This window comes from Nelumbo lutea, chromosome 3, assembly GCF_056320005.1.
Source record: "Nelumbo lutea isolate HS-2025 chromosome 3, American lotus-T2T, whole genome shotgun sequence".
NCBI classification, from domain to species: Eukaryota; Viridiplantae; Streptophyta; class Magnoliopsida; order Proteales; family Nelumbonaceae; genus Nelumbo; species Nelumbo lutea.
The window spans coordinates 36,367,501-36,395,003 of record NC_142686.1 but is presented as its reverse complement, the minus strand read 5'-3'; the positions used below and the strand labels follow the sequence as shown (position 1 = coordinate 36,395,003).

The 27,503-nt window shown below is 40.3% G+C and overlaps 1 protein-coding gene across 9 annotated transcripts in view; it reads right to left on the bottom strand.

Moving 5' to 3' along the window:
* Positions 1-27,503, bottom strand: part of LOC148864236 (membrane protein of ER body-like protein) — a 119,299-nt gene that overhangs the window by 16,493 nt on the left and 75,303 nt on the right. For 7 of the 9 annotated variants that reach the window (XM_088980932.1, XM_088980934.1, XM_088980935.1 and 4 more), the window contains one exon: positions 19,091-19,306. The exons of the other annotated variants lie outside the window; for them this stretch is intronic. In XM_088980932.1, coding sequence (XP_088837058.1) covers positions 19,091-19,306 — 216 coding nt within the window. The remainder of the gene's footprint in view (positions 1-19,090; positions 19,307-27,503) is intronic. 9 annotated transcript variants of the gene reach the window in all.

Sequence of the window (27,503 nt, the reverse complement as noted above, 5' to 3'; positions counted from 1 at the left end):
AATAGTGCAAGGTGTAATGCAATGGTACTAGTTGAGTTCTTGTTGGTCTTGTGGTGCCCTCTTAAAAGCGTCAAAGCAGGTTTGTATTGTGTGTGACAGCTATGGCTGTGTGGTGGTGTTTGTGATGCACAAACTCTGTTGAGTAGTTGTAAGAGAGCTTGCATGTGGTTAGTAAGTGCTGAATTAATGTCGGTGTAGTCTATGTGTTTTATTTTTTTTGTGAAATCAGTAGTGGTGTGGATAAGAACAAAGGCATGTGTATCTATCATTATGTTTAGGGACTACTGTAGGTTCTGGAACATCAAACTCTTGACAGCAGCACTTAGTTGGTGATTGGGAAGTCAGATTGGAGGCAGCATTGAATGAGTATCATGGCAGCAATGGGAGATGGTTGTAGTGATCATAAACCTAGTGTGGTGGTTTCCTCTGACTAACTAGGTGTACAGATGACCTCAATTAAACTGAATGGTGAGAACTATGTTCCATGGGCCAAGTCGGTGGAAGTTTTTCTCAAGGCAAGAGAAAAGTGAAGCATGTGAAAGAAGATAAACCACCGACTGACTCTCCAGGGTTTGATGATTGGGAACAAGAGGATGCTCAAATCATGACATGGCTATGGAACAGTATGGAACCAAAAATAAGTGCCAACTTCATGTTCTTAGATACAGCTAAGGACATATGGGAACATGCCAAGAAGTTGTATTCTGGGCAAGATAATACTACAAGGGTATATCAGCTCTATCAGGAGTACTTTGGTCTGCAACAAGGAAATAAAACCCTAGAAGAGTACTATGCCAGTATGAAGAACCTCAGAAATGAACTCAATGTCTATCATCTTCTCACTGCAGATGTTAAGGTTTAGCAACAACAGAGGGAACAACTAGATGTCACAAGGTTCTTAGTGGGGTTGAAATCAGAGTATGAACCAGTTAGGGCCCAAATATTGGGGGGCTCTACCCTTCCTACACTTGAGGAAGTGTTTGCTCGGCTTTGCAGGATTTCTTTGGGACAGACAGAGAATCCCACACAGTCTGATAGATCAGCTTTTGTGACATCCAGAGGAGGTGGATGTGGTACGAAAGGGGGAGGACATGCCTCCCGAGGAGGTCGTGGTGGTTCCATATTTGGCCGTGGTGGTGGTCGTGACTCAGGGGGAGGCCTTGGCAAAGAAAAAGGCAGCTCTACAAGGAAGTGTACCCACTGTGGCAGGGAAGGACATTCGGTAAATTTCTGTTACGATCTCCATGGCCACCCTCCCTCTAACTGGGCCAATCATGCTGTTGCTGGTGGGGTTGATGTCAGTGATAATCAACAGGCAGACCTAACTCCTTTCACATCTACATCTGTTTCCGGAAGGGAGATGGTGGGTGTACCGCGTGATGAGTATAAGTGGTTCCTTCAATCCACTTCACAGCACACTACCGCTACTCTTGCCCACTCAAGTATAGCTTGCCTATCATCTGAAACCTCTCCTTGGATTATTGACTATGGAGCCTCTGATCACATGATCGGGACTCCAGGTGTGTTCTCTTCTCTCTCTAAAGCTTCCACATCTCAAAATGTTACCCTTGCCAATGGTTCCTCCTCTCTCATCTGTGGTGTTGTCAATGTTGACATGGCTTCTCTTTCTTTATCATTTGCTCTATATGTCCCTAAGTTTCCATTCAATCTTATGTCTGTTAGTAAATTAACCAAGACTCTTAACTGTTCTGTTACTTTTTTCCCTTCCTCTTGTGTTTTTCACTCACTCATCTACAGTGGCATTGTCAACTGGGACATCCTTCTCTTAAGGCACTCAAGATATTAGTTCCGTCTTTGAGTCATTTGTCAGTGTTACAGTGTGAGTCGTGTCAGTTTGGGAAACATCGTTGTGTTTCCTTTAGTCCTAGAGTTGAAAGTCGTATGTTGAGTCCTTTTGCTTTGGTTCATTCAGATGTTTGGGGCCTGATAAAAAAAGAGTCTTATAATGGTTACAAGTATTTTGTCACTTTTATTGATGATTGTTCAAGAATGACATGGATTTATTTAATGAAAGAAAGGAGTGAATTATTTTCCATTTTTCAAAAATTCCATGCTAAAATACGTACACAATTTGGTGTTCCAATCAAAGTTCTTCGTTCAGATAATGGTTGTGAATATTTTCTTACTTCCTTTCAACAGTATTTAGAACACTAGAAGTTCAGGACTGTTATCAGTCTTGAACCCTAATGAATCTCAGGATTGAAGATAAGCGGAAAGAAAGAGAGAAGAGAAAGAGGGAGAAGAAGCAGTAGAACACAAGGGTTGAAAGGAGGAGCAGAAGCTTCATGTTCTGCCGCCGCCACTTTAATTAATATTTATAGGTTATGCTCATTACATGGAAAGGACAGATCTGCCCTTAGTCTTTACATAACAAATAGAGTAAAACAAAGACTGAAATAAATAACAACTGAAACAACTAAATGACCAATAGCTAACCCTAGGCAGACTAGAATATCTTCTACCCTACGAACACAGTGGGACCGTAGCTATGGGGCCCACTTCAGTGTTCTCTACAAGAACAACATGGCATCATTCATCAAACTTCATGTGCATCCACTCCTCAACAAAATGGGGTGGCTGAACGGAAGAACTGTCATCTCCTTGAAACGGCTCGGTCTATTCTTCATCGTATGAGTGTTCCTAAACGGTTTTGGAGTGATGTTGTACTTACTGCGTGTTTCCTCATTAATCGGATGCCCTCCTTTATTCTTCATGGTCAGTCTCCCTTCTCTATCTTGTTCCCCACCTTGTCTCCCGTTCCATTAACACCTCGTATCTTTGGCTGTGTATGCTTTGTTCACAATCTGAGTCCTGGAATAGACAAGTTGGATGCACGCTCCATTAAGTGTGTCTTTCTTTGCTACTCTCGGACTCAAAAAGGGTACAAGTGTTACAATCCCATTACTCGGAAGTTCTATGTTTGTCCTAATGTCACATTTTTTGAGTCTGTTCCCTTCTTCTCAGGAACTGAAGCATCTTCGTCTCCACCTTTACTTCCTCTTCCTCTTCCGGTCAGTGATCCCGTTCTGGGTGTTCCTATTGGAGTTGACTCGTCACCTCATCCAGTGCAGATCCCTACTGAATGACCACCAATTCGGCAAGTGTATACACGTCCAACGACATAGGTCCCTCCTCCAGCTTTTACCTTGTCTGCGGATCCTGTCGTTGCTCCTGTTGCTGAACCCTCAGGACTTGATCTACCCATTGCCTTACGGAAAGGTAAACGTAGTTCTACTCTCCATCCCATTTCCAATTTTGTTTCAGTATCTCACCTTTCCGCCTCACATCGCCCGTTTGTTTCACTATTGTCATCTATTTCCATACCTAACAATGTCCAAGAGGCTCTTAGTTCTCCTGGGTGGAGTCAGGCAATGGAGGAGGAACTCTTTGCTCTTCAGCATACTCACACGTGGGAGCTCACTACTCTTCCTCCTGGTAAGCATGTTGTGGGTTGTAAATGGGTGTATACTGTTGAATACTTGCCAGATGGTAGTGTGGAGCGTCTGAAAGCCAGACTTGTTGCTAAAGGTTATTCATAGTTGTATGGAGTGGACTATATGGAGACTCTCTCCAGTGGCTAAGATTAGCTCTATCCATGTGTTAATTTCCCTAGCAGTTATGTATGATTGGCCCCTATTTCAACTTGACATAAAAAATGCCTTCCTTCATAGTGACCTTATAGAGGAGGTATATATGGAGCAACCACCTGGGTTTGTTGCTCAGGGGGAGGCTGGTAAGGTGTGCAGACTGAAAAAGGCAATTTATGGGTCGAAACAATTGCCTCGTGCTTGGTTCGGGAAGTTTAGTGAAGTGGTGAAGAATTTTGGAATGAAACAATGCCAGGTTGATCACTCAGTGTTCAACTACTCAGAAGCTGGAAAGATTTTATTAGTGGTCTATGTGGATGATATTGTCATAACTGGCAGTGACAAATTGGGGATCGACAAACTAAAGGTCTTTTTGCAAAATCATTTTCAAACAAAAGACCTTGGGACATTGAAGTATTTCTTGGGTATAGAAGTTGCTAGATCAAGACAAGGTGTAAACCTGTGCCAAAGAAAATATGTTCTCGATTTATTGGACGAAACAAGACTGTTAGGTGCAAAACCGGCTGAGACTCCTATGGAACCAAATGTTAAGTTTAGCAGTGATACAGGGGAAATATTTCATGATCTTGGAATGTATAGACAACTAGTGGGGAAGCTGAACTATTTGACTATCACGAGACCAGACATCTCCTTTGCAGTCAGTGTAGTGAGCCAATTTATGCAGAACCCTCGTATATCTCACTAGGATGCAGTTCTTAGAATTGTAAGATATCTGAAGGGAGCTCCGAGCCATGGGCTATTGTATAAACCAGGAGGAAAACTGGAAGTAGTTGGGTACACGAATGTAGATTGGGCAGGCTCTGTGTCTGATAGAAGATCTACTACAGGTTACTGCAAATTTATTGGAGGAAATCTTGTGACTTGGAAGAGTAAAAAGTAGACGGTTGTGGCTAGAAGCAGTGCTGAAGCCGAGTACAGAGCCCTGGCCCACACTACATGTGAATTAGTGTGGTTGAGGAATCTCCTACAAGAAATCGAGTTCCACATGGATAAACCTATGAAGTTGTACTGTGACAATCAAGTTGCACTCCATATCTCATCCAACCCTGTTTTTCATGAGAGAACAAAGCCCATAGAGATCGATTGCCACTTTGTGAGGGAGAAGGTTCTTACTGGAGAGAGAAGCACAAAACATGTAGGCTCAGGTGATCAGTGGGCAGATTTGTTTACAAAAGCCTTAAGCTCAGGGAGAGTGAACTATATATGTAACAAGCTGGGATTATATGACATATATTCTCCAGCTTGAGGGGGAGTGTTAGAGTTAGCCGAATAAGGGTAGATTAGTCAACTCACCTTGGTTAATGTTGGTTCGGCTGTCTTAGTTTGTATGTTTACCTTTTGTTGGGTCTTAAGTCATTAGTTAGTGGGCCTTGTTACTGGGCCTAATCTTACTTTATGTTTATTTCGACTAGGTGTCCCATCACTAATCAGGGGCAGTCTTGTCCATTCATGTAACATTATGTAATGCCTTTATATATAATAGATTAGGGTTGGCCGAAGTGATTACTGCCGCCCATTTCATTTCTGTTCCTCTTCTTCTTCCTCTTCTACTCTCATTCAACAGCCCTATTTCAGCAAACATGGTATCAGAGCACTGATCTTACGACTGGTTACAACAGCCACATCTTCTTCTACTCGCAGGTAACTCTCCCATTCTTCTTGTTGGTTGCTGCAAAGAAACCCTAGGGTTGGTCGTAGAACACAGCTAGACCTACATCTAGGGTTTCCCTTGGTTTTAGGGCCCAAGGGGAGTTAGACCCAGAGGCTGATGCCCTAATAGACACGATACAGTAGACTGTAGCCATTCGGCTAAGATAGATCTGTGTAGAACAGATCTAGGCGGAAGGACTGATTTCAGCAGTCCTAGAACTGTTCGTGGGTGAAGTTATAACCTGCGGCAGCAGTGTTAAGCACGCAGTAGAAGCCAACACAGCAAGTTGCAGTGGCAGTGTAGTACTCGGTGACAGCAGTAATTTGGGCACAGTGTGCAGTGTTTCAGCTTTGTGTCTGGTTCTCATGACTGAGTTTACAGTGCAGCAAGTTTCGTATGTGTGAAACCGTTCTCTTTACATTGGAATTACAGTCTTGACACTTACAAGTAAGAGAAGATGTCTTCGATATCTGGGGAAGTGTCTTCTAGAGATGTTAGGGCTTATGGGAGGTCTCCCAATCTGGAGAATCCAAATCTGCATAGCCTACAGATCACAAGTGTGTTGTTGGATGAGTACAACTTCAGGGAATGGTCTGTCTTAGCCATGCTTTTCATCACATCCCGTGAACTCACTGGTTACTTAGACGGGTAGAAGAAGGAACCAGAAGTGGGAAGTGCTGAATATGGAACTTGGCGCAAAGAGAATGCTACAGTTATGTCCTGGCTACTTGCCTCAATGACTCCAAGAGTAGCCAGGACTGTTCAACATTTTTCCACGGCTGCCAAGATTTGGGAAAAGGTTTCTAAAACCTATGGGCAGAAGAAGAATAATGCCAGAGTTTACAGATTGAATCAAGATATTGCTGCCTTGAGGCAAGGAGATATGAATGTTGCAACATATTTTGCTACACTAGAAGGACTATGGGAAGAGTTAGATCACCACCTTATCATTGACTGGGAGAGTGCTGGAGACAAAGAGAAGCATGACAAACAAATTGAAGAGGGTAGAGCATTTAAGTTTCTTGCTGGCCTAGATCCTATATATGAGAGCATAAGATCCCAAATTCTGGGAAGGGATGAAATGCCAGACTTACATCATGTCTACTACCTTGTGAGGAATGAAGAGGTGAGAAGAAAAGAGATGCAGGTTGATACTCAAACAAAACTAGCTGAACAGCCTGTAGAGAATTCGGCCCTACTCTCTACAAATCAAAGGGGAAACAGGTATTCTGACAAGAGACATCTGAAGTGCACCCACTGTGGAGGGGAAAGGCATGTGAAAGAGACCTGTTGGGTTCTCCATCCGCATCTGAAGCCAGCTACATTGAGGAAAGATAAGAAGCATCAGAAGGGTCAATCTGCAAGTGTGAATTTGGCTATGGGTCAAAGTGATGATGGTTTAAAACACACATCTACGGTTACTTCCTCTTCCTTGGGATAGACTTCTAATTCCCCTCGAACCGAGTCCTTGGGTTTTACTGCTGATGAGGTAGAGGTACTTAGCCGGGCCCTAGCCCGTCTAAGGACCAATTCTCTTCCATCCTCCTCCCTTGCCAGATCAGGTATTGTCTTTGCCTTTAGTGCTACTAGTTCTATTGATCCTGCCTCTTGGATTATTGATTCTAGTGCAACTGACCACATGACACACATGTCTTCTCTATTTTCTTCCTATCATTTAATGTCTGGCCAAGATAAAATGAGGGCTGCTGATGGTTCTCTCTCTACCATCTCTGGGAAGGGAGTGGTTGACCTAAGCAAGGACCTCTCACTAAAATCTGTCTTGCATGTTCCAATCTTTCTTCAAATTTCTTATCTGTTTCCAAGCTTACCAAAAATTTGAATTGTAGCATAACCTTTTTTCCTACTCATTGTGTCTTTCAGGACAGTTTGGCGAAGAGAACGATTGGGAGCGGTCATGAGTGTGGATGTCTCTACTACCTTAATGCAGACATCAGTTCGGCCTTGCAAACATCTGCTACGTGTAGTCAGTCCAATGTGGAGTCAATAGCTAGGTTACATCTATGGCATGCTAGGCTAGGTCATTTACCTTTTTCATCCTTGGAAGTGTTGTTTCCAGAACTATTAAAAAGTGTTTCAAGTCAAGAGTTAGTTTGTGAAGTCTGTCAACTATCAAAGCAATGTAGAACTGTTTATTCAACTTCAAGTAATGAAATTCGAGCTTCTTTTGACTTAGTCCACTCTGATGTTTGGGGTCCTTCTCCCATTATTTCTGTTGATGGCTTTTGATATTTTATCAGCTTTATTGATCACTATTCTCGATGCACATGGATATACTTATTAAAGGCACGAGAGGAAGTGCCGCAGGTAACCATGACATTTTGCAAAATTATTGAAACACAATTTGGTACGAAGGTCAAACAATTCAGGGCATATAATGCTGCAGAATATTTTGAAAGGTCCTTGAATCTGTTTATGGAGGATGCTGGAATGATTCATCAGTCATCTTGTGCTAGTACCCCCCAACAGAATGGGGTTGCTGAGCGCAAGAACAGTCACCTATTGGAGACTACTCGAGCCTTACTATTTCAGCACAAAGTTCCTAAAAGCTATTGGTCTCAAGCAATCCTTACTGCATCATATCTGATAAATCGAATGTCATCCAAGGTACTGGGGATGAAAACTCCTTTCTCTGTTCTTTGCCCCCATCTTCCTGACTTTTCTCTTCCACCGAGAGTCTTTGGTTGTGTATGCTTTATACATGTCAAGGATCCGAAGAAGACCAAATTGGATCCTAGGGCTACAAAGGGAATTTTTTTGGGGTACTCCCCTACTCAAAAGGGATACAAGTGTTATGATCCAGTCAACAAGAAAAAATATGTCACAAAGGATGTGGTATTTTTTGAGTCTCAATCCTATTTTCAATCTTCCCAGAATCCTCTTCAGGGGGAGACTAGTGGGATGGAAGAGGATTCTTCTATTTCCCCATTCTTTGTACCTCTCTCGACCTCAGGTCTTCCATCTTCTCCTCCTGATCCACTTAGTTGTGGTATCCCGGGTGAATCTAGTGAGGCTCCCATTGTACCAGCTACTACTAGTGATGTTGCAAATATTACTGAAGACTCCGGCAAGCTGCAAAGAGATATCAGAATCACCTACAACAAAAGGAAGAACGGTCCTCTAACTCATGACAGCGACCAATTGGACTCGGATCAACCTGTCTCAGAAACTCAAGGTAATCCTATCAGTTCCTCTGACTTAGATCTTCCTATCGCCCTTCGTAAGTCTACTCGTTCTTGTACTATCAAATACCCCATTGCTGATTTTGTGTCTTACTCACAGTTGTCTCCTCGTTATTGTTCTTTTGTGTCTGCTCTATCTTCTGTGCATGTTCCTACCAGGTATACTGAGGCAGTATCTGACCCAAAATGGAAAGAGGCTATGGATGAAGAAATGAAAGCCTTAATGAAAGCAAGGACTTGGGAATTAGTGGATCTACCAGAAGGGAAAGGCACTGTTGGATGCAAGTGGGTGTTCACTGTGAAGCACAGGGAGGATGGGTCCATTGAGAGGTACAAGGCTAGACTGGTAGCAAAAGGGTTACTCAAAAAGAAGGGATTGACTACAAAGAAACTTTTGCTCCAGTGGCAAAACTCAACACAATCCGAGTTCTATTATCTTTAGCTGCAAATTTCTCATGGGAGCTGCATCACTTGGATGTGAAGAATGCTTTCTTGAATGGCGACCTGCATGAAGAGGTGTTCATGGATCCTCCACCAGGTTATGTCTTTGACAAGAAGGTATGTAGACTGAGAAAGGCCCTTTACGGTCTTAAGCAGTCCCCTCGAGCTTGGTTTGAGAAGCTATGTGGAGTCATGAAGAAAGGGGGTTACACTCAAAGTGGAGCAGATCATACCCTATTCATAAGGAAGAGAAATGGCAAACTTACGATACTTATTGTCTATGTGGATGATATGATAATTACAAGGAATGATCAGGAAGAGATTAAAAGACTAAAGGAGTTTTTGGTTGCTGAATTTGAGATCAAAGATCTAGGCCAACTGAGGTACTTTCTTGGGATTGAAGTTGCAAGATCCAAAGAGGGCATCTATATATGTCAGTGGAAATACATCCTCGATCTTCTTCAAGAGACAGGCATGATGGGGTGTAGGCCAGCCGATACTCCAATAGAACAGAATCATGGTCTACAGGTGTTAGTAGGAGAGGACTATCCTGATAAGGAAAGATACCAAAAGCTGGTGGGGAAGTTGATTTACCTGTCCCTTACTCGCCCTGACATTGCTTATGCTGTACATGTTGTCAGTCAGTTCATGCACACTCCTAAGATCCCTCACATGAAAGCTGTGGAAAGGATCCTCAGATATTTGAAGTCTTGCCCGGGGAAAGGGATTCTGTTCAGAAAAAACAGTAAAATTGAAGTTGAAGGATATACTGATGCAGATTGGGCTGGCTCTGTTGGGAACAGGAAGTCTACCTCTGGGTACTGTACCTTTGTTGGAGGAAATTTAGTTACATGGAGGAGTAAAAAACAAAATGTGGTTGCAAGATCTAGTGCAGAGGCTGAGTACCGAGCTATGGCTCATGGTGTTGCTGAACTCTTATGGCTAAAGATCCTGCTTGGTGAACTTGGAATAAAGATTGAGTGCCCTCTCAAGTTGTACTGTGACAACAAGGCAGCCATCAACATTGCAAATAACCCAGTGCAACATGATAGAACAAAACATATTGAGATAGATCGTCACTTTGTTAGAGAAAGAATTGTCTCAGGAGAACTCTGCATTCCTTATACTCCATCCGAGATGCAGATTGCAGATGTTCTGACTAAAGGGCTAGCTACAGTGAAATTCGTGGACTTACTTGGCAAGCTAAACATGATTGACATCCATGCTTAGCTTGAGGGGGAGTGTTGGTTCGGCTGTCTTAGTTTGTATGTTTACCTTTTGTTGGGTCTTAAGTCATTAGTTAGTGGGCCTTGTTACTGGGCCTAATCTTACTTTATGTTTATTTCGACTAGGTGTCCCATCACTAATCAGGGGCAGTCTTGTCCATTCATGTAACATTATGTAATGCCTTTATATATAATAGATTAGGGCTGGCCGAAGTGATTACTGCCGCCCATTTCATTTCTGTTCCTCTTCTTCTTCCTCTTCTGCTCTCATTCGACAGCCCTATTTCAGCAAACAGTTAAGTTATGAGCTAATGTGGCAGTCTTATTAGAGGTTCTCTGTCCCATACTTAAGTAGGGGCAGTTTAGTCCTTGTACATTTAATTAGAGCCTAATCACTATTAAGAAGTTGACTGATAGGGTTTAGCCATCAGGTTCGACAGTTCTTTCATCTTCTTCTTCTTCTCCTTCTCTTTCTTCTTCTCCTTACTGGTTCGGACTACTGTAGCAACAGTAGAAACATGCTCTTTCCCATTGGTTGCTCATAACTTTCCTTTTGAGTTATCCTTTCCCAAGAATACCATTTTAGTGTAAGTGTCAGCCAGATTTGAATACACCAATCCCTCAATTCTACATAGCCTTTCTTCTTCAACCTTCTCATCCTCCTTCTCCCCTCACTCCACAAGGCAACTTCAATGGCTGTAACCAGCCAGGCTACATAGAACACTCCATCAACCATCAGCTTTACTGAATGAGGGATATCTTCTAGATGCACATTACTCAAGCAAATTGCAGCTGAATGGAGGTCTTCCACAAAGGAACCTTCCAGTCTTGCCTTACACAGAGCAGCTATTAGCACCAAACACCTCAGAGGTCCAAAGATGAAACAGCAGACCCAATATCCGAACTATTACTTTGTCCCTTGCATGCAGATCCTTAGAGTTTGAATGAGGGATCCATTTTGTGATAGATACAGAAGCTGAGTGCAATTTACAACACAAGTTGTAACTCCTCTCCAACTACCTCAAGCAAGGCCTTACAAGACTCAAAGGGGTTAAGATGACAGTACAGTTCAAGCTTAACTTCTTTAATAATTCTTCTGCAACTGTCCTCCAGTTTTTCGGAGGTACTGTAGAAGTTACTATAAACTTTTTCTCCCACTCATTCTTGAGCTCATTGCATACTATTCTGCAATCTTTTGCTGCTTTACCCAGAATTTGTACACTTGCAACCTCTTTCTGGAACTCTTGTTTCCTAGCTCCACCAACTCTATTCACTACCTGTAACTGTTCTTCCTTCTCAGAGCTGCTACCTTCTCCAAATCCCTCTCGGGCAAAGAAGTCCTTCAAAACAGTTGACACTTCTTTCCATCCAATCCCCAACTTTCCTTCAGGGAAACAAACCATTTGTTTTTTTTTTTTCCTTCCCCAAAAAACTCCAACAAAGCCACAAACCTTCCTCTAGAGTTCTTCCTCCTCTCTGCTACAAATCTCCTACCATTAACCTCATTTGATTTTTTGCACTCTAACTTTCCATTCACCTGAACTTCTTTCTCTAAGAATGTCCAAAACCAAACTACAGCTTCTTTCCGACCAGTAGTACCATAGCCTTGTTTAGTTCTCTGATTTTCAGAGCTTTCTTCCCTTTCACCCTAAAGCTTTCAAAATGAAACTGCTTAGCCTCAACCTTCAAGGTCCTTCTCCAGCTTGTTGCCATGATAAAATCTCCTCCCTCCAATCCTCCCCTAGCCATCTCTAGAATTGCTATCACCCCAAGACAAATTTTCTCTCCCTCTCCAAATCTCCATTGGTTTCTCTTCTTTTTCTCCTTCAACATACTTTCTTCAATCTCTATATTGGGTTTGTTTTGCATTGCTTTTCCCTGATTAGGCAAGTCAAGTTGGTATCAAAGCCCTTCTAGTTTTTCTAGGATGAAACTCATGCAATACTAGAATCAGCAAACTGCATAAGGATTTGAAGAGGATAATTGTTGCTATCTTCATCACCTGATTTTTAGAAGATTTTGGAGACTTGTTGTGGTTCGTTTGGTGCCTAAGAAGCAGTCTTAGAGATTCAACCCAAATTGAAGAAAACCAAAGAGCAAGATCATTTTGATTAGAGGCTTGGAAGGGTATTTGGTTGTAGTGCTTGGACCTATATCAACCCCTTGCACTTTTTGTTAGATAGTAATGTTATAGTGTGAGGAGTATTTTGGTTACATGTTCTAGTAATTGGTGGCTAAAATACTTCAGTCATTGCAATTAGTTTTTAAACTCATACAAATAGTAATTCTAGGGGTGTGCGATGTAGTTGAGATTCTCTCCTCTTCTCTAACGGTCTAACCTTCTCTATTTTCTTCATTCTATTCCATTACAAACATACTACTGCAACATTACAACTTGGTATTAGAGCAAAGATCACTGTTCCTGAGGAACTATTGACACCGTTGTTCATATAGCTAATGCTAGCAGGTGTATGGATGCCTTGTAAGATCAAGAGGTAACCCTAGATTCCGGTAGAGAATGATTTTAAGGTTATTTTGGTGAACATCTTGAGAATGGTTGGTGCAGTTCTGGATTTTTTTATTGATCTTATACAAGAAAATTGGAGAAAAATCAGATCTAATTGCAGTTTTAATTCTCTTTCATGCCTGGGTGTTAGTGGAGGGATAACTTACCCTTGATCCATACGATATTTAGGCACATCCTAATAGTGGTTTCAGATTTCTGGATGAGGATTGAATTTTTTGAGAAATTTTCCTCAAATCTGTTTTGCTACCAAGCATGAATTTTCTTCTATTGGACTGTTCTGCTGCCATGTATTTGTGTAAATTCCCAACTGAGAGTTGGGGACTGCTCTGCATTGCTTCGTTGCATTCTTGCTCCTCTTCAAAGATGTTTTAAGTGATTGCTATTGCCTTGAGATTGCCACCAGCATTGTTTATGGATTGTTAACGTTGAGCAAGGCATGCGTGTTGGGTCCATGTGTTGTTGCTGTGAGATCAGATTGTCCTTGGTAGTTTTCTATTGGTTTTGTACGATGGATTCTTTGTTTGATTTCAAAGGCATTGTGAGTAGATATGGGGGAACTAGTGAAAGTTCAAATAACCAAATAATTACAGTAAAGCTGGATGAAAACAACTTGAGTGATCATAATCAGCAAAAACTGTCAATTGGTGACCTAGGCAAGTTAGACCACAAGTTGACTATCCAGCTTATGCAAGATAGGAGCAGGAAAACTTCTTGGTGATGTCATGTCTTGTATGCTTGAAGCAACCCCACATAACCAGAAATTATATGTTCTTGTCCACAGCCAAAGACATTTGGGACAGAGTTACTACTACATTCTTAGATAAAGACAATACATAGATTTATCAGTTAAGAAGGGTGGCTGCAATATGCAACAGATCAGTGGAGATGCACTTTTCTTCATTACAAGCTATCTAGGAAGAATTTGATCACTTGGAGGCCTTGGAGTGCAGAGAATCCCATGGTGCTGAACAATATAAAAAAAAAATTGTTGAGCAAAATAGATTGTTTTTACTACTTGGCAAGGCTGAATGCTGAATTTGATTTCACTAAGCCTTACATTCTAAGTTTCTCTCCCTATAGCAGGTTATTCATTGGTACAAGGGGAAGAAAGTAGGAGGACAGAAATGATACAGACACCTGCAGGGGAGGTTTCAACATTGATATCTACTAAATATTAGAAGGGAATGGAAAGACAGCTAGTGGGAAGTCAGAACTAATGAGTGATTTTTGTAAGAAGTCCAAACACACTAGAGAAGATACATGGTTTTAAAAGGTGTCAGAGGTGTACACCTCTTGCCTTTAGCTTTGTAATGAGTGGGACGGGTTCATAACACTATTTTGATCCATAAAAAACTGCTGTTAGATATGAATCTTTCAGAGGTAACATTGAACATTTGGTGTAACATAACAAGGGGGGAATTAGGGGATTGGCTGAACAATGTGGGAGATTGTTGACTGGAGAATATAACCCTATGAGTAGCCAAGCCCATTGAACATCTAAACTCTTGAAATCTGAACATCCTAACTGTAAGTTCACTCCTCCTTCATCAAGGGTGGCAAGACTGTACTGATAAAAAAAAAAGGGTGGCAAGACTGTTATATAATGCAGCATGAGTTGGTATGACTCCGATGGTTCAATGAAGAAATTGATTATAGGTTTTTTCTGTCCCTTAAACTATCAGTTCTAGAATTCATCTTCATGTGGATATCCATGACAGAAGACAAAACACCAACAGAAGTCTTCATTTTCACCCCCTATTCCCTTTTGTTCTTTATCAGAAAAAGCATCTCTATTATGAGATAGTAGGCATGGTCATGAAACGGGATAATTATTGAATAGATGACAAGGGTCTTTATGAGAGATTTTAGATTGGAAAACCAAGAAAAACTTTCAGAATGGGGAAATGCATGGGATTTATAAGTTTAGTCTCTTCACTTCTACAAACTGTTTATTTTTAATCAATGAATAACAAAAGAAAGAGAAGAATTCTGCAGTAGCCAATTAATCTCTTGTATGCAGGTCAAATAGCTTGCTCTCGTGAATGCTAAGCTTTCCACCAATCTTGTGAATGGTATTTCAGCTGTTACCTAGTGACAATGCATCTTTCTTTTGTTATTTATGTGTTAAATAATTCCTGATAAGGTGTTATGAATGTGAATCTCTTTCATAAATTAAAAAAAAATAACATGTAAATAGATGAAATTGAGAAAATAGAGAGATCCACTTATAGTTAATGTGGGCCATCCCCTGTTTTATCTCTGGGTGGAGATACAAGAACAACTAAATTCTTGTCCTGTATCATAAGACTTGCCAATCACCAAATTGAGCTAAAACTGAACTTCAAGGTGTCTTCTGAATGTCCTATATAACGAGTTGAAAGCTGAAGTGCTGTAGCTGAAGCAGTAGAAGAGAGGAGAAGACCAAGAGATACTGTGAATGTCGAACTGAACTAACCCAGTCGACAGTACTATAATTTATATTGAAGTACAGTACTATGTTACATGAAATGACTGGGATGCCCCTGATTAGTGATGGGAGGACACCCAGACAACTTAAAAACACTAAACAGACTTACGCCCATTAACACAGGCCCAGTACATAACAACTTAAACTCAAATACAGGCTAATAAGAACTCTTATCAGCCGAACCATCAATACATACAAAACCTTCAACCTAACACGAGTGAAGTGCTAAATTTGATCAGAGTTTTAAAACATTCAAATGAAAACATAAAACTAGTTCTGAAACCCATTTTTATGTGAATGACAGTTGGGATCTTTATTTTTTTCAAATTAGCTGATGAAAAAATAATTTACTCAAACTATGAACACAAGATGAATGTATTCTAGTAAACTTATTATGGTTATAATGGATTTATTTGCCGAGTTGCTTTGTTTTTCAAGCTGCTTTGCCATAGCTCTTCTTATCAAAAAGTTCACTAGTCTTATCCCTTTGCTTTACATAGCTGTGATTCAGATTTGAATATATAAATATAACTGTTAGAAAAAGATGAGAAAATAGTTAAGGCAATTGGGTCTGAACATGCACAATTTGTGCATGCCCATAACACTAGTATTCAGGTCCTAGGTGCAATCCAAGCTCACTAAATGAGAAATAGAATATGAAATGAAAGAACTAGAGAGAGCGTGCATGTTAAAAACCTTTTGTATGATGATTAAATCAATCCTCGTATTATTTCAAGCATGTTTTCTATCAATTTTTGTTTACACAACTTATTATTAAAGTTGCAGCTTTATACATTTTAGTTGGTTGATAGGCAGACATCAAAGGATGCATTCCTTGGAAAAATAGTTTAGAGAAACCTTGGTTTCAAAAACAGTAGCAGTTATGCATCCCATTTAGGCAAGCAATGAACGTCCCAAGCAACGTCCTATCTATTCTTTTTAATTGAATCAAGGAATTTTAGCTCTCATTCATTAGTCTCTGCTTAGAATACCCAAAAATAAACTGCTTAGGATTAGGAGTAAAGTTACAGCTTAACCTCTTCCATAGAAATGAGATGATTGAGCCCTAATAAAAATATTTATACAAGATAAGTAAATTTCACTACATATTTAAGTGAAGGGCACATCCTACCCTAGAAAAGATAAAATATTCTTTTGTATCATTGAACTTTTTTTAGTTCAACTTTCAAGGAGAATAGGAAATAAGAACAATTTTTTTTTCTGAAGTCTCAATATATATTGTGAAGAACTTTTCACATTAGGCTCTATATTTTGCAATTCTGCTATTGGGTTGCCACATGTTTACTTGGGTACATTCATTTTTTAGACCCTTCCCTTTAGTTTCTATTGGAACTCATGCATATCTTGCTTAAATATTTGATATGTATAATTTATATATCGAACAATACAAATCATATATTTTGAATTTTATATTGTGAAATGCGATTAAATATTTAATACTGTTGGAAGATTTCGGTAATTATGTATTATATTATGTGCTATTTTAGGTAGTTGAGAGATTTGTAAGTTGTACAAATTTATTTTTAGAAATCAGTTTTAATTTTTCCTTTATTTAGGGAGATTGTTACCTAGTTTGTATCCTAGAGAGAGCTATAAATTTTGATGTACAGAAGCATAAAAAATTATCCCATTCTTATTATCTTTTTGTCTCTTCTTTATGGTATAAGAGCAGAAAAGACCTAGGGTTTGTTTCTGCGTTTCTGTCCCTAAAAAATGTCCGAAGTCACATCCAGTTTTTAGCCTCCTCAGCCTTCTCAGCCTGAGCCCCAAATTGTTCGGAATCTGCCTGAAAATCACCCTATTCAGATCACTACAATCCGACTAAATGGTGACAACTTTCTCCGGTGGTCACAATCTGTTCGCATGTATCTTAGAGGGAGAGGGAAAATTGGCTATATCACAGGAGACACAAAGAAGTCTGATGTGAAGGATCCAGCCTATGCTGTTTGGGATGCTGAAAATTCCATGGTGATGACGTGGTTGGTTAACTCCATGACTGAAGAGATAGGGGCAAATTGTCTCTGCTAACAGCAATGCTGAAAATTCCATGGTGATGACGTGGTTGGTTAACTCCATGACTGAAGAGATAGGGGCAAATTGTCTCTGCTATTCTACAGCCAAGGAATTATGGGACAATGTCTCACAGATGTATGAGTTAACTCTACAACTCGGAGATATTTTCCAAGGTGAGAACTTTGTGACTAAGTATTTTAATTCTCTTAAGAGAATTTGGCAGGACCTGGACTTATTCAACGATTACGAGTGGAAGTCACCCGACGACTGCAATTATTACAAGAAGATGGTGAATGTTGGCCGAGTCTTCAAGTTTCTTGCAAGTTTAAACGTTGAATTCGATGAGGTTCATGGACGAATTATTGGAAGAAATCCTCTGCCCCCAATCACAAGGTATTTTAGGTTTCCAACAGCCGTTGTCCAAGGAGAGGAAAAAAGGCCATAGTCCTTAAGAGACCTTTTGTCGAACACTCAGTGTGCAGTTGTTAACATCCTACTGTTAACTAGAAGAAACCACTTCAAAGTGTTCAGTATAGGTCCAAGAAGAGGCTGGGATAAAGATGAGACTAGTACCACTTGGTTTTAGATCAGTTTCAGCAGCTTGGCAGTCCAATAATCAGCTGAATAGCACTTCCAAAACAACCCAGAAATTTCTGAGTAGAATCAGTCCAGCAACAGTGGGCCGAATGGAGGTGGGCTTTGAATGCTTTAACAATCCTCCCAAACAACAAAAAATAACCCAGCAAAAGACTGAGAAAAGACTTACAGCAAGAGAGTCCCTGGTTTGAACTATAAACCAGGTCGAACACTTGTTCTCTGAGATAAATTCGAAATTCTTTTTCTCTGATTTCAAATTAGGCCAAACAACTTGCTCTCTGATTCTTCCTAGTCATCGAACCCTTCTCCAAGTGTATAGAAACTTGGGCACCCTCCAATGACCTCCAAGAACCAGGCGGATGACTGTAAACTTTCAGCCCTAGAACCTCCTCATGTAGTTGGCTGAACTAGAACCACATGAGGGACACGCGAAGTAATGGCCCGCTCTGATACCAAGTTGAAAAACAGCCCACTTGATGAATGGAACTGTTTGAGATTAGATGCAAACCAGAAAATAAACAAACAAGAGAGGAAGAGAGGAGAGAGCTGGCGGCAATGAGTGTTAGAGAGTAAGAGGTTCGAACATAACCTCTCTCTAACACTCTAAACATCTTATTAATAAGTTAATCTTTGACAAATTATAGAGAGGCCCTTAGTGGGCAGGAAAATACAAAAACAGAACATTACAGAGTATGGGCCCAGAATAAGGCCCACGACAGAGAGAAACATAACATAACATAACATGAAATGACAGTCTATGGGCCATTTGGCCCATCTTCTCTATAGAAACTAAAGAAGGTTGTAATTTTATATGATAAAGTTTAAGACAGGGAGTAAGTAAAAGGGAAAAAGAACAAGGGTGGAGCTCTTGTTTTATTTACTGTAAGAGAGAGAGAGTAGAAAAAAATAAAAAAAAAGAAACTACTTTAGTTTCTTTCCAAATCACATCAAGGAATTGGTAATTTTTTTCTTTTACTTTTTGGCAATGGATATCACATTGACAAAAACATATTGAAGGCCTAGAATTTAACAATGGATATCATATTGAATGCAGCTAAATGGTAGATCAAAAATCAAGTAGTCAACCCCATATAGTTGGAATATGGATTTCATGAGTAAAGTTGAATATCCAAACTATATCACATGGCTTCTCTTGACTTCTGCCAAGTATGTACCCATTTCTGGTTTTATCCTTCAATATTTTCCAAAAATATCACATATTAATACATAACAAATTACAAGTCAACTTAATTTCATGATTATAAAGTCAATGAGAGTTATTTCTGATGCATTATAAGAGAGTCTATAAGACACTTACATGTAGTAGCATCACTTCCTGCTGCAGATGACACAACACCAAGGCTTATAATTGATTCAATTAAACCACCATATATGATGCACTTCAAGACATCCCACTTGTGAATTCTTCTGGTTTCATGTGATCTTTGTTCACAAATAGAGATTTCAGTTTCATGAGGCAAAACATTCCTCATTGATTCTGGAACAATGTTCTCCATGACATAAGAAGGTGACCCTGCATCATGATTGTAAAGCATGACATTACAGAGACACTAAACAGCAAGACAGTGCTGAAAAAAATAAAGAAAGAAAGAGGGAGAGAAGAAAAGAGAGAAGAGGAAAAACCACCGAACTGTCTTTAAGAGAGATTAGAATGTCTTAATCTCCTCTTAGCAGTTGGCCCAGCCATATATTAAATTTAGATAAAGTATAGAATTACAAGTATGCCCTTAATTATAAAAACAATGGATTGGAATATCCTTATTCTAAGACAAAATTACTTAACTACCCTACCACCCATGTACACCCAAAGTAATGCTCTTTCAACACTCCCCTCAAGCTGATGCATATATATCATATAGGCACAGCTTGTTAGTGATAAAGTCAATACAAGGATGACGTAGGACCTTGGTCCATAAATCAGCTAATTATCTCCTATCTTCACAAATGGTGTGTTAATATCACCACTTTGAATCTTCTCTCTAACAAAGTGGTAGTCTACCTCAATATGCTTTGTCCTCTCATGGAAAACTAGATTTGATGCAATTTGAATGGCAACTTGATTATCACAGTGTAAGTGCATAGGAGTCTTCACTGGAATCCCAATTTTTGAAAAGACTCTTAAACCACACTAATTCTCCAATTGCATGACTCATGACTCTATACTCAGCTTTTGCACTTGATTTAGCCACAACATTCTGTTTCTTGCTCTTATAGGAAATAAGATTGCTACCTAGAAACATACATATCTTATTGTTGACCTCCTGTCTGTTGGTGGTCCAGCCCAATCAGCACCTGTAAACCCAAACACAGTCAAATGGCCATAATCTCTATAAATAATTCCCATACCTGGTGATCCCTTAAGATTCCTTATGATTTTGTACACAGATTTAAGGTGTGGAACACATGGAGAACTTATAAATTGACTTAGCTCAAAAACTGACTTACAACCCCCATTGCAAAATAGATATGTGGATGAGTAATAATCAAGTAATTCAGCTTCCCTACAAGTCTCTTACATTGTTTGGGATCATCTACTAACTCCCCCTAACCTAAAACAAGTTTAGCATTAGGGTCCATAGGTGTAGCAATCAGTTTACATCCCATCATACCCTCATCATCAAGTAGGTCAAACGTATACTTACGTTGTGGCTGACCTCATAACTTCTATGCCGAGGAAATATCTCAGTTTGCCAAGTTCTTTAGCGTGAAATCTCTCTTGTAGATAGTGCTTCAATTCACTTATGCTTTATGAATAACTCCCTATGATAACAATGTCATCTACATAAACAACAAGGATAATGATACCATCATTAGATACTAAACATATAATAGCTAGATTAACATCTATGTAAGCCAAATTCCACAACCACTTCACTTAACTTGCCAAACTAAGCACGTAGAGACTTTTTTAGACCATACAATGCCTTCTTTAACCTACAAACCAAATTCCAATACTCCCCTTGAGCAACAAACCTAGGTGTTTGCTCCATGTATGCTTCTTCCATAAAGTCACCATGTAGGAAATCATTCTTAACATCTAACTGATATAAGGGCCAATGATTAGTTGTAGCTCAGAGATAACAACACAGACAGAGGTGATCTTAGCAACCGGAGATTAGTTGTGACAACCAAGCAGCAAAACATATTGTCTCTAATCTAGTGTTTCATGGAAAGACTAAACACATTGAAGTTGATTGCCATTTTGTGAGAGAGAAAGTAACAAGTGGAGATGTTGTTACTCCCTATGTTAAATATGAAAACCAAGTAGCTGATATTTTTACTAAAGTTTGGGCCGCTCAAGGAAGGATTATATTTGTAACAAGCTAGAACTTTGTGATATATATGCTCCAGCTTGAGGGGGCATATTAGAACTGTTAGAATTAGTTGACAGGGGCATTCTTGTCTTTTTCATGTCATTTTTCCCTCTTATATCTATTGTAACTTATCTAGGGGTATTGTTGTTATTTTAGCAATCAGTAAAATGTTAATACAAGCTGGATCGACGGTAAGGAGAGTTGAGTTCGATTTCTTCTTGCTTGTCTTCCCTCTTTTCTTCTCTTTCTTTTCTCTCTCTCTCCCTACCTTCTTCCTTTACTTCTTTTTCCCTTTTTTCTTTCACTTTTCTTTATTGAAGTTAGAACACCTTCAAAAGTAAATACATGGATATTAAACACATTATTACCAGTCCAAAAAAAGCCAAGTTGCAGACCTACCAAACCATATTACCTCTACTTTTCAAATCCTTGAACAGGTTTCAACACCAACAAATTTGAAACAAAATACAATAATCAATTTTTTTGGATCAATAACAGAGATTTCATTAAATTATTGAGGAGTGAAAATACATAGAAGGGGAGCTAAAATATCTTAACTCCCCACAACTGCCACTAAAACACCCAAAATACAAAAACAATTACAACTAAGCCCAAAAACAGAACTCCTACTCACCCCTAGTCTAGCTAAGCCATCTGTAAAAGAATTTGCACTTAACTTTATTTGTGCGCATCGAACTTCCATGTCCTTGCTCAACCATTTGTATTTCCCCTTTCCATTCCTGTAGCTCCATAGTCTTGAGTTGTCTTCATTTAACCAGTTCACTACAGTATCAGAGTCTCCTATGATCAGCTTGTTTATGTGCAAATCCTTATCCCTTTGAACCCCTTCTCAGCCCTCAATGAGTCTTCTATTCCAATTGGGCCAGAAAACATGGCTACCACATTCCCTTTTTCCTCCCTCATGACTCCCCTTATTTCAGGAGGCCTTGGATTGCCCATTCTGCTGCCATCAAAATTCAGTTTGGTGAAGCCAAGAGGTGGGGGGAGGGGTCCAGTAAGAGCTTGAAACCGTCCTGTCTGAGGCTGAATCTGCAATTTCCTTCCAATTCCTAATCAGATCTGTTGAGCAAGAGCAAGAGCAAGTGAGAGACAAGAGGAGAGAAGAGAGGGAGAGAGGAGAGGAGAGCTGAGAGGACTGAAAGCCCCTATTGAACTTAGGGGGCGAAAGAATGATCTATTATTATTTATACTAGTACAGCCGAACAATGTAATCAAAGAAGAAATTACAACAGTACCCTTATGGTACTAAACCTGAATACATAAACAACTGACAACACTCCCCCTCAAGTTGGAGCATAGATATCAATCATGCCCAACTTGTCACAAAGATCATGATGTCTGGAAAGGTTTAAACCCTTTGTAAAGATGTCTGCAAGCTGGTTCTCAGAAGTGACATAGGGGTACACACTTCGCCTGTGATAACTTTCTCTCTGAAAAAATGCTTGTCAACTTCGATGTGTTTTATTCTATCATGTAGCACCGGATTGGCAGCAATGCTTATAGCTGCTTTGTTATCACAAAATAGAGTTATAGGTTTGGTCACTGGGAAACCCAACTCCCCCAACAAATTCTTTATCCACATGCCTTCAGCAACCCCGTGGTCCATAGCACGATATTCAGCTTCAGCACTGGATCTAGCTACCACATTTTGCTTTTTACTTCTCCATGTAACAAGGTTCCCTCCTATAAAGGTGCAGTAGCCACTGGTAGACTTTCTGTCACTTTGGAATCCAGCCCAATCTGCATCTGTATAAACTTCAACTTTCAAATGTCTGTGCTTTTGAAACATCAAACCAGTACCCGGATACTTCTTCAAATATCAGAGGATTCTCTCTGCTGCTTCAAGATGAGAAGACCTAGGAGCATGCATGAATTGACTGAGGACACCAACAACATATGCAATGTCTAAGCGAGTCATAGAAAGGTATAACAATCTCCCTACAAGCCTCCGAAACTGTTTCACATCCTTGAGTGATTCACCACAGTTGTCATCTAATTTATGGTTGGGGTCGATGGGAGAGTCAACTGGCTTCACCCCCATCTTTCCAGTGTCTTGAAGTAAATCAAGGACGTATTTCCTTTGAGAAATGAAGATACCCTTCTTTGATCGGGCAACTTCAATTCCAAGGAAGTATCTGGCAGGTCCTAGATCCTTCACTTCAAACTGAGTTGCAAGGAAAAGTTTCAATTTCTGAATTTCATCCTCCCAATCACCAGTAACAATTATGTCATCCACATAAACAATTAGAGCAGCAATTTTACCTTCTCCTTTTTTCACGAACAGTGTGTGATCTGATTGACATTGCCTGTATCCTTTCTGCTGAACTGCCACATGGAATCTACTGAACCAAGCTCTGGGTGATTGTTTCAGCCCGTATAAGGACTTCTTCAACTTGCACACTTTCTGTTCATTGCCTTGGGCTAGAAACCCAGGAGGTTGAATCATGTACACTTCCTCTTCAAGGTCACCATTCAAGAATGCATTCTTGATGTCCGGTTGGTGTAAAACCCAATCCAGATTGGTTGCAAGAGAGAAAATGACTCTAATGGAATTCATCTTGGCAACGGGGGCAAAAGTTTCAGCATAATCAACTCCATACACTTGAGTAAATCCCTTTGCCACTAAGCGAGCTTTATACCTTTCCACTGTTCCATCAGCCTTATGCTTGACTGTGAACACCCATTTACATCCAACTGGAACCTTTCCCTTAGGAAGATCAACAAGTTCCCATGTGTCATTTTTGTGAAGGGCATTAACTTCCTCCCTCATGGCATTTGTCCATTCAGGAACTGAAAGAGCTTCTGCCACATTCTTAGGGATAGGGACACTGTCAATAGAGGTAAGGAAGGCACGGAATGAGGGTGAAATGTTCTCATAGGAGACAAAGTTGGAAATGGGATGTTTTGTGGTGCACAATCTAACACCCTTCCTGTGAGCAATAGGACGGTCAAGATCATTAGCAGTAGAGGAATCATTTTCAATAGATTCAAGGACATAATTGGGAACTAAAATACCTGAGTGAGTATGATCCTCCCTCGAGGAGTCTGGTGGCATTGGAGGTACAGCTTCCGGATTCTCTACAGCTCTTGGATTTGGTTGGCCTTTGTGACGACGAGAAAAAACACGAAAAGGTGGAGGGTCAGGGAGAGAGGGAAGCTGAACTAGTTTCTCCTCATGTCTACACTCCCCCTGAGGAGAAACAGGATAGAAAGGCTCATCTTCAAAGAAAGAAACATCCATGGAGACATAGAATTTACGAGAAACAGTATCAAAAACACGATAGCCCTTTTGAGTGAAGGTGTAACCAAGAAATATGCAAGGTATAGCACGAGAGTCCAATTTCCCACGGGTGGGAGACAAATTTTGGACAAAACACCGACAACCAAAGACACGAGGAGGAATAGAGAGAAGGGGAGCCTTAGGAAAGAGAAGTTGATGTGAGGCTTTGTACTCTAACCGACGAGAGGGCATATGGTTTATAAGGTAAGTGGAACAAAGAACAGCTTCAAGCCAAAACCATTTGGGAACATTCATATGAAGTAGTAAACCTCGAGCCACTTCAAGGAGATGTCGGTTCTTCCGTTCGGCCACACCATTTTGTTGTGGTGTGCGGGCACAAGAGCTACGGTGAAGCGAACCATGCGAAGCAAAAAATTCCGTGAGGTCACTATGAAAAAATTCTTTTGCATTATCTGATTGGAAAATTTGGATTTCAGTTTGAAATTGAGTGAAGACCATTCGCTGGAAATCTTGAATGATTTTTGGTACTTCCCTGGTTCGCATCGGGTATACCCACGTAAATCTAGAATAATCATCAATGAGGGTAATGAAATACTTGTAGCCACTCTCAGATGGTAAAGTAACAGGGCCCCACACATCATAATGAATAATGTGAAATGGAGATTCAGATTTACTTTGTCTTTGAAGAAAATGAGTTCTACAATGTTTACTCAACTGACACGTTTGACAAGAAAAGTCAGAGACAGACATTGACTTAAACAGATCTGGGAATACAACTTTCAAAGACTCAAAAGACAAATGACCAAGACGACAATGCCATAAATAGACTTTTTTCTTATAGGACAGACTCATAGAGTCTGTAACATCAAGACCAGCCTTATTCTCCAGCATGTAAAGTCCATCAGCCATACGACACCTACCAATCGTCCTCCCCGAGGCCAGATCCTGAATCACACAATGAGAAAGGAAAAAAGTCACCGAGAAATTCAAGGAATTAGTAACACTACTAACAGAGAACAAATTAATGGGAAAGTTTGGAACATGAAGAACATCAGAGAGGGTAAGGCCAAGAGGAAGAGAGAGAGAGTTCCTTGACCAGCTATGGAAGAGTATGATCCATCGGCTAGTCTCACCTTGTCTCTTCCAAAAAGAGGGTGATAGGTTTGAAAGTAAGAAGACGTACCAGTCATATGTTTTGATGCTCCAGAATCAATGATCCATGGAGAGTCATGGGTGTGAGAAGCAACATGGAAAGCAGTGGCAGGGTTACCTGACGTAGATGCAAATGAGGTTGAGGGAGGAGTATCCATCTGACGAATTGCTCTACCATAGAGCTCTAAATGGTCACGGAAGGAATTCATAATGTCCTCCCTTCGGTTAGGTCCAGTGAGATGTGTCTGAGTCACAGTAGAAATGGTAGGCTGATGCTCCCGAGTAGCCATGTTGGCCATGTGATGCTTCTTTGTATTTTTCTGCCTGTACTTCTTATTCACCTCTGAACTTTGCTTCTTAGTCAGATCTTGAGCCCATTTTGGTTTCCCATGAAGATCCCAACAGGTATTTTTGGTGTGTCGGGGTTTCTGGCAATGAGTGCACCACAATTTTTCCTTATCTTCTGTTTTTTTCTGGAGATTTTCTTTCCGGGAAGAAGATCCCCCACCAGTAGATACACCCCCTTTTGTAACTAACACAACAGCATCCCCACCAGGGTTGTTCATCAAATTTCTCCTGCTTTCTTCAGATTGTACAAGAGCATAGACTTCCTGAACAGAAGGGAGATCCTTAGAGCTGAGAATCTGAACTCTGATAGATTCATACATAGGATTCAGACCATGTAAGAATGCAAACACCCTTTGTTGGGAGACAATCTGTTTGCACTTCTTAGCATCCTCATCACACTTCCAATCCACACTCTGGTAGTGATCCAACTCCTTCTAGGCAGATGTTAAGTTAGAGTAATAGACCGATAAACACCTCTCCCCATGTCTACAAGTAGAAGATGTTGCCTGCAGTTGATAAATTTTGGCATAGTGTCTCAATTCTGAATATGTAGACTTTGCTTGTTCCCAGATTTCATTCGCAGTTTCAGCCCACATGAAATTCTTCCTGATTTGAGGTTGCATGGAAACCAAGAGCCAGGACATAACAATACTATTCTCCTGATTCCATCTATCATATTTAGCACTCCCGGAGGATGGTTCTTTTATCCTCCCATTAATGTAGCCTATCTTCTCTCTTGCAGTGATGTATAACTTGATCCCTCTTGACCACTCTAGGTAATTTAAACCATCAAGAGGGACAACAGCCATAGGAAAGGATAGGTCACCCCCACCCATTCCATTCGGCATTGAGGAAACTCTAGATGAGGCTGAATGTTCACTACTCATGATTTCTGGTTTAAAAAACAGCAACCAAAGGAGTACTTCCGTACACGGCTATTATAGAAACAGGTCCTTCTGACCTACGGTTTCACTGGGAGCAAAGATTGAACACTACTGTTGCAGTACTGGAACAGGTCTGTATAACCCATAATCTTGTAGGAATCCAAGAAAAGAACACTACAGTTGCAGTACACAATCAGGTCTGTATGACCTACAGTTGTATAGAGGTCGTATGACCCTCCAACAGAATAGAAAAAACAGGTGAAGTTCACCACACCCCTAATCGGCAGGTCTGGTAGCCGAACAGTCAATGACTGAGATCAATACAAAATCTGTTTTAGGACATCAACACTCCATCGAAGGGGTAAAGGAATACAAAACAAAGTTGAATACAACTACTTTGTTAAAAAAAAACAGTCCCTCAATAGTCCATCAATCAGCTGAACAGTCAATCAATAAACAGTCAATCTGTAGGGCAGCCGAACAGTAAATGAACAGTACCTCTTTTAACTTCAGATGATAGCCTCTCTATAAACCAGAACTCCCTCTACGAACCTCAGATGATAGCCTCTCTACAGTCGAATCGACAATGAATACCACTTCTGGCCTGGAAGATGAAAAGTCTCTATAACTTCTGGGTCGAACTGAATACAACTGATTAGCAGTTCGATGGATACAGCCCTGGGAGATGAAAAGACTACCTGCTCGACATTGAACAACAGGTTTGCTTGACACCACCCTTCAGGCCTGGAC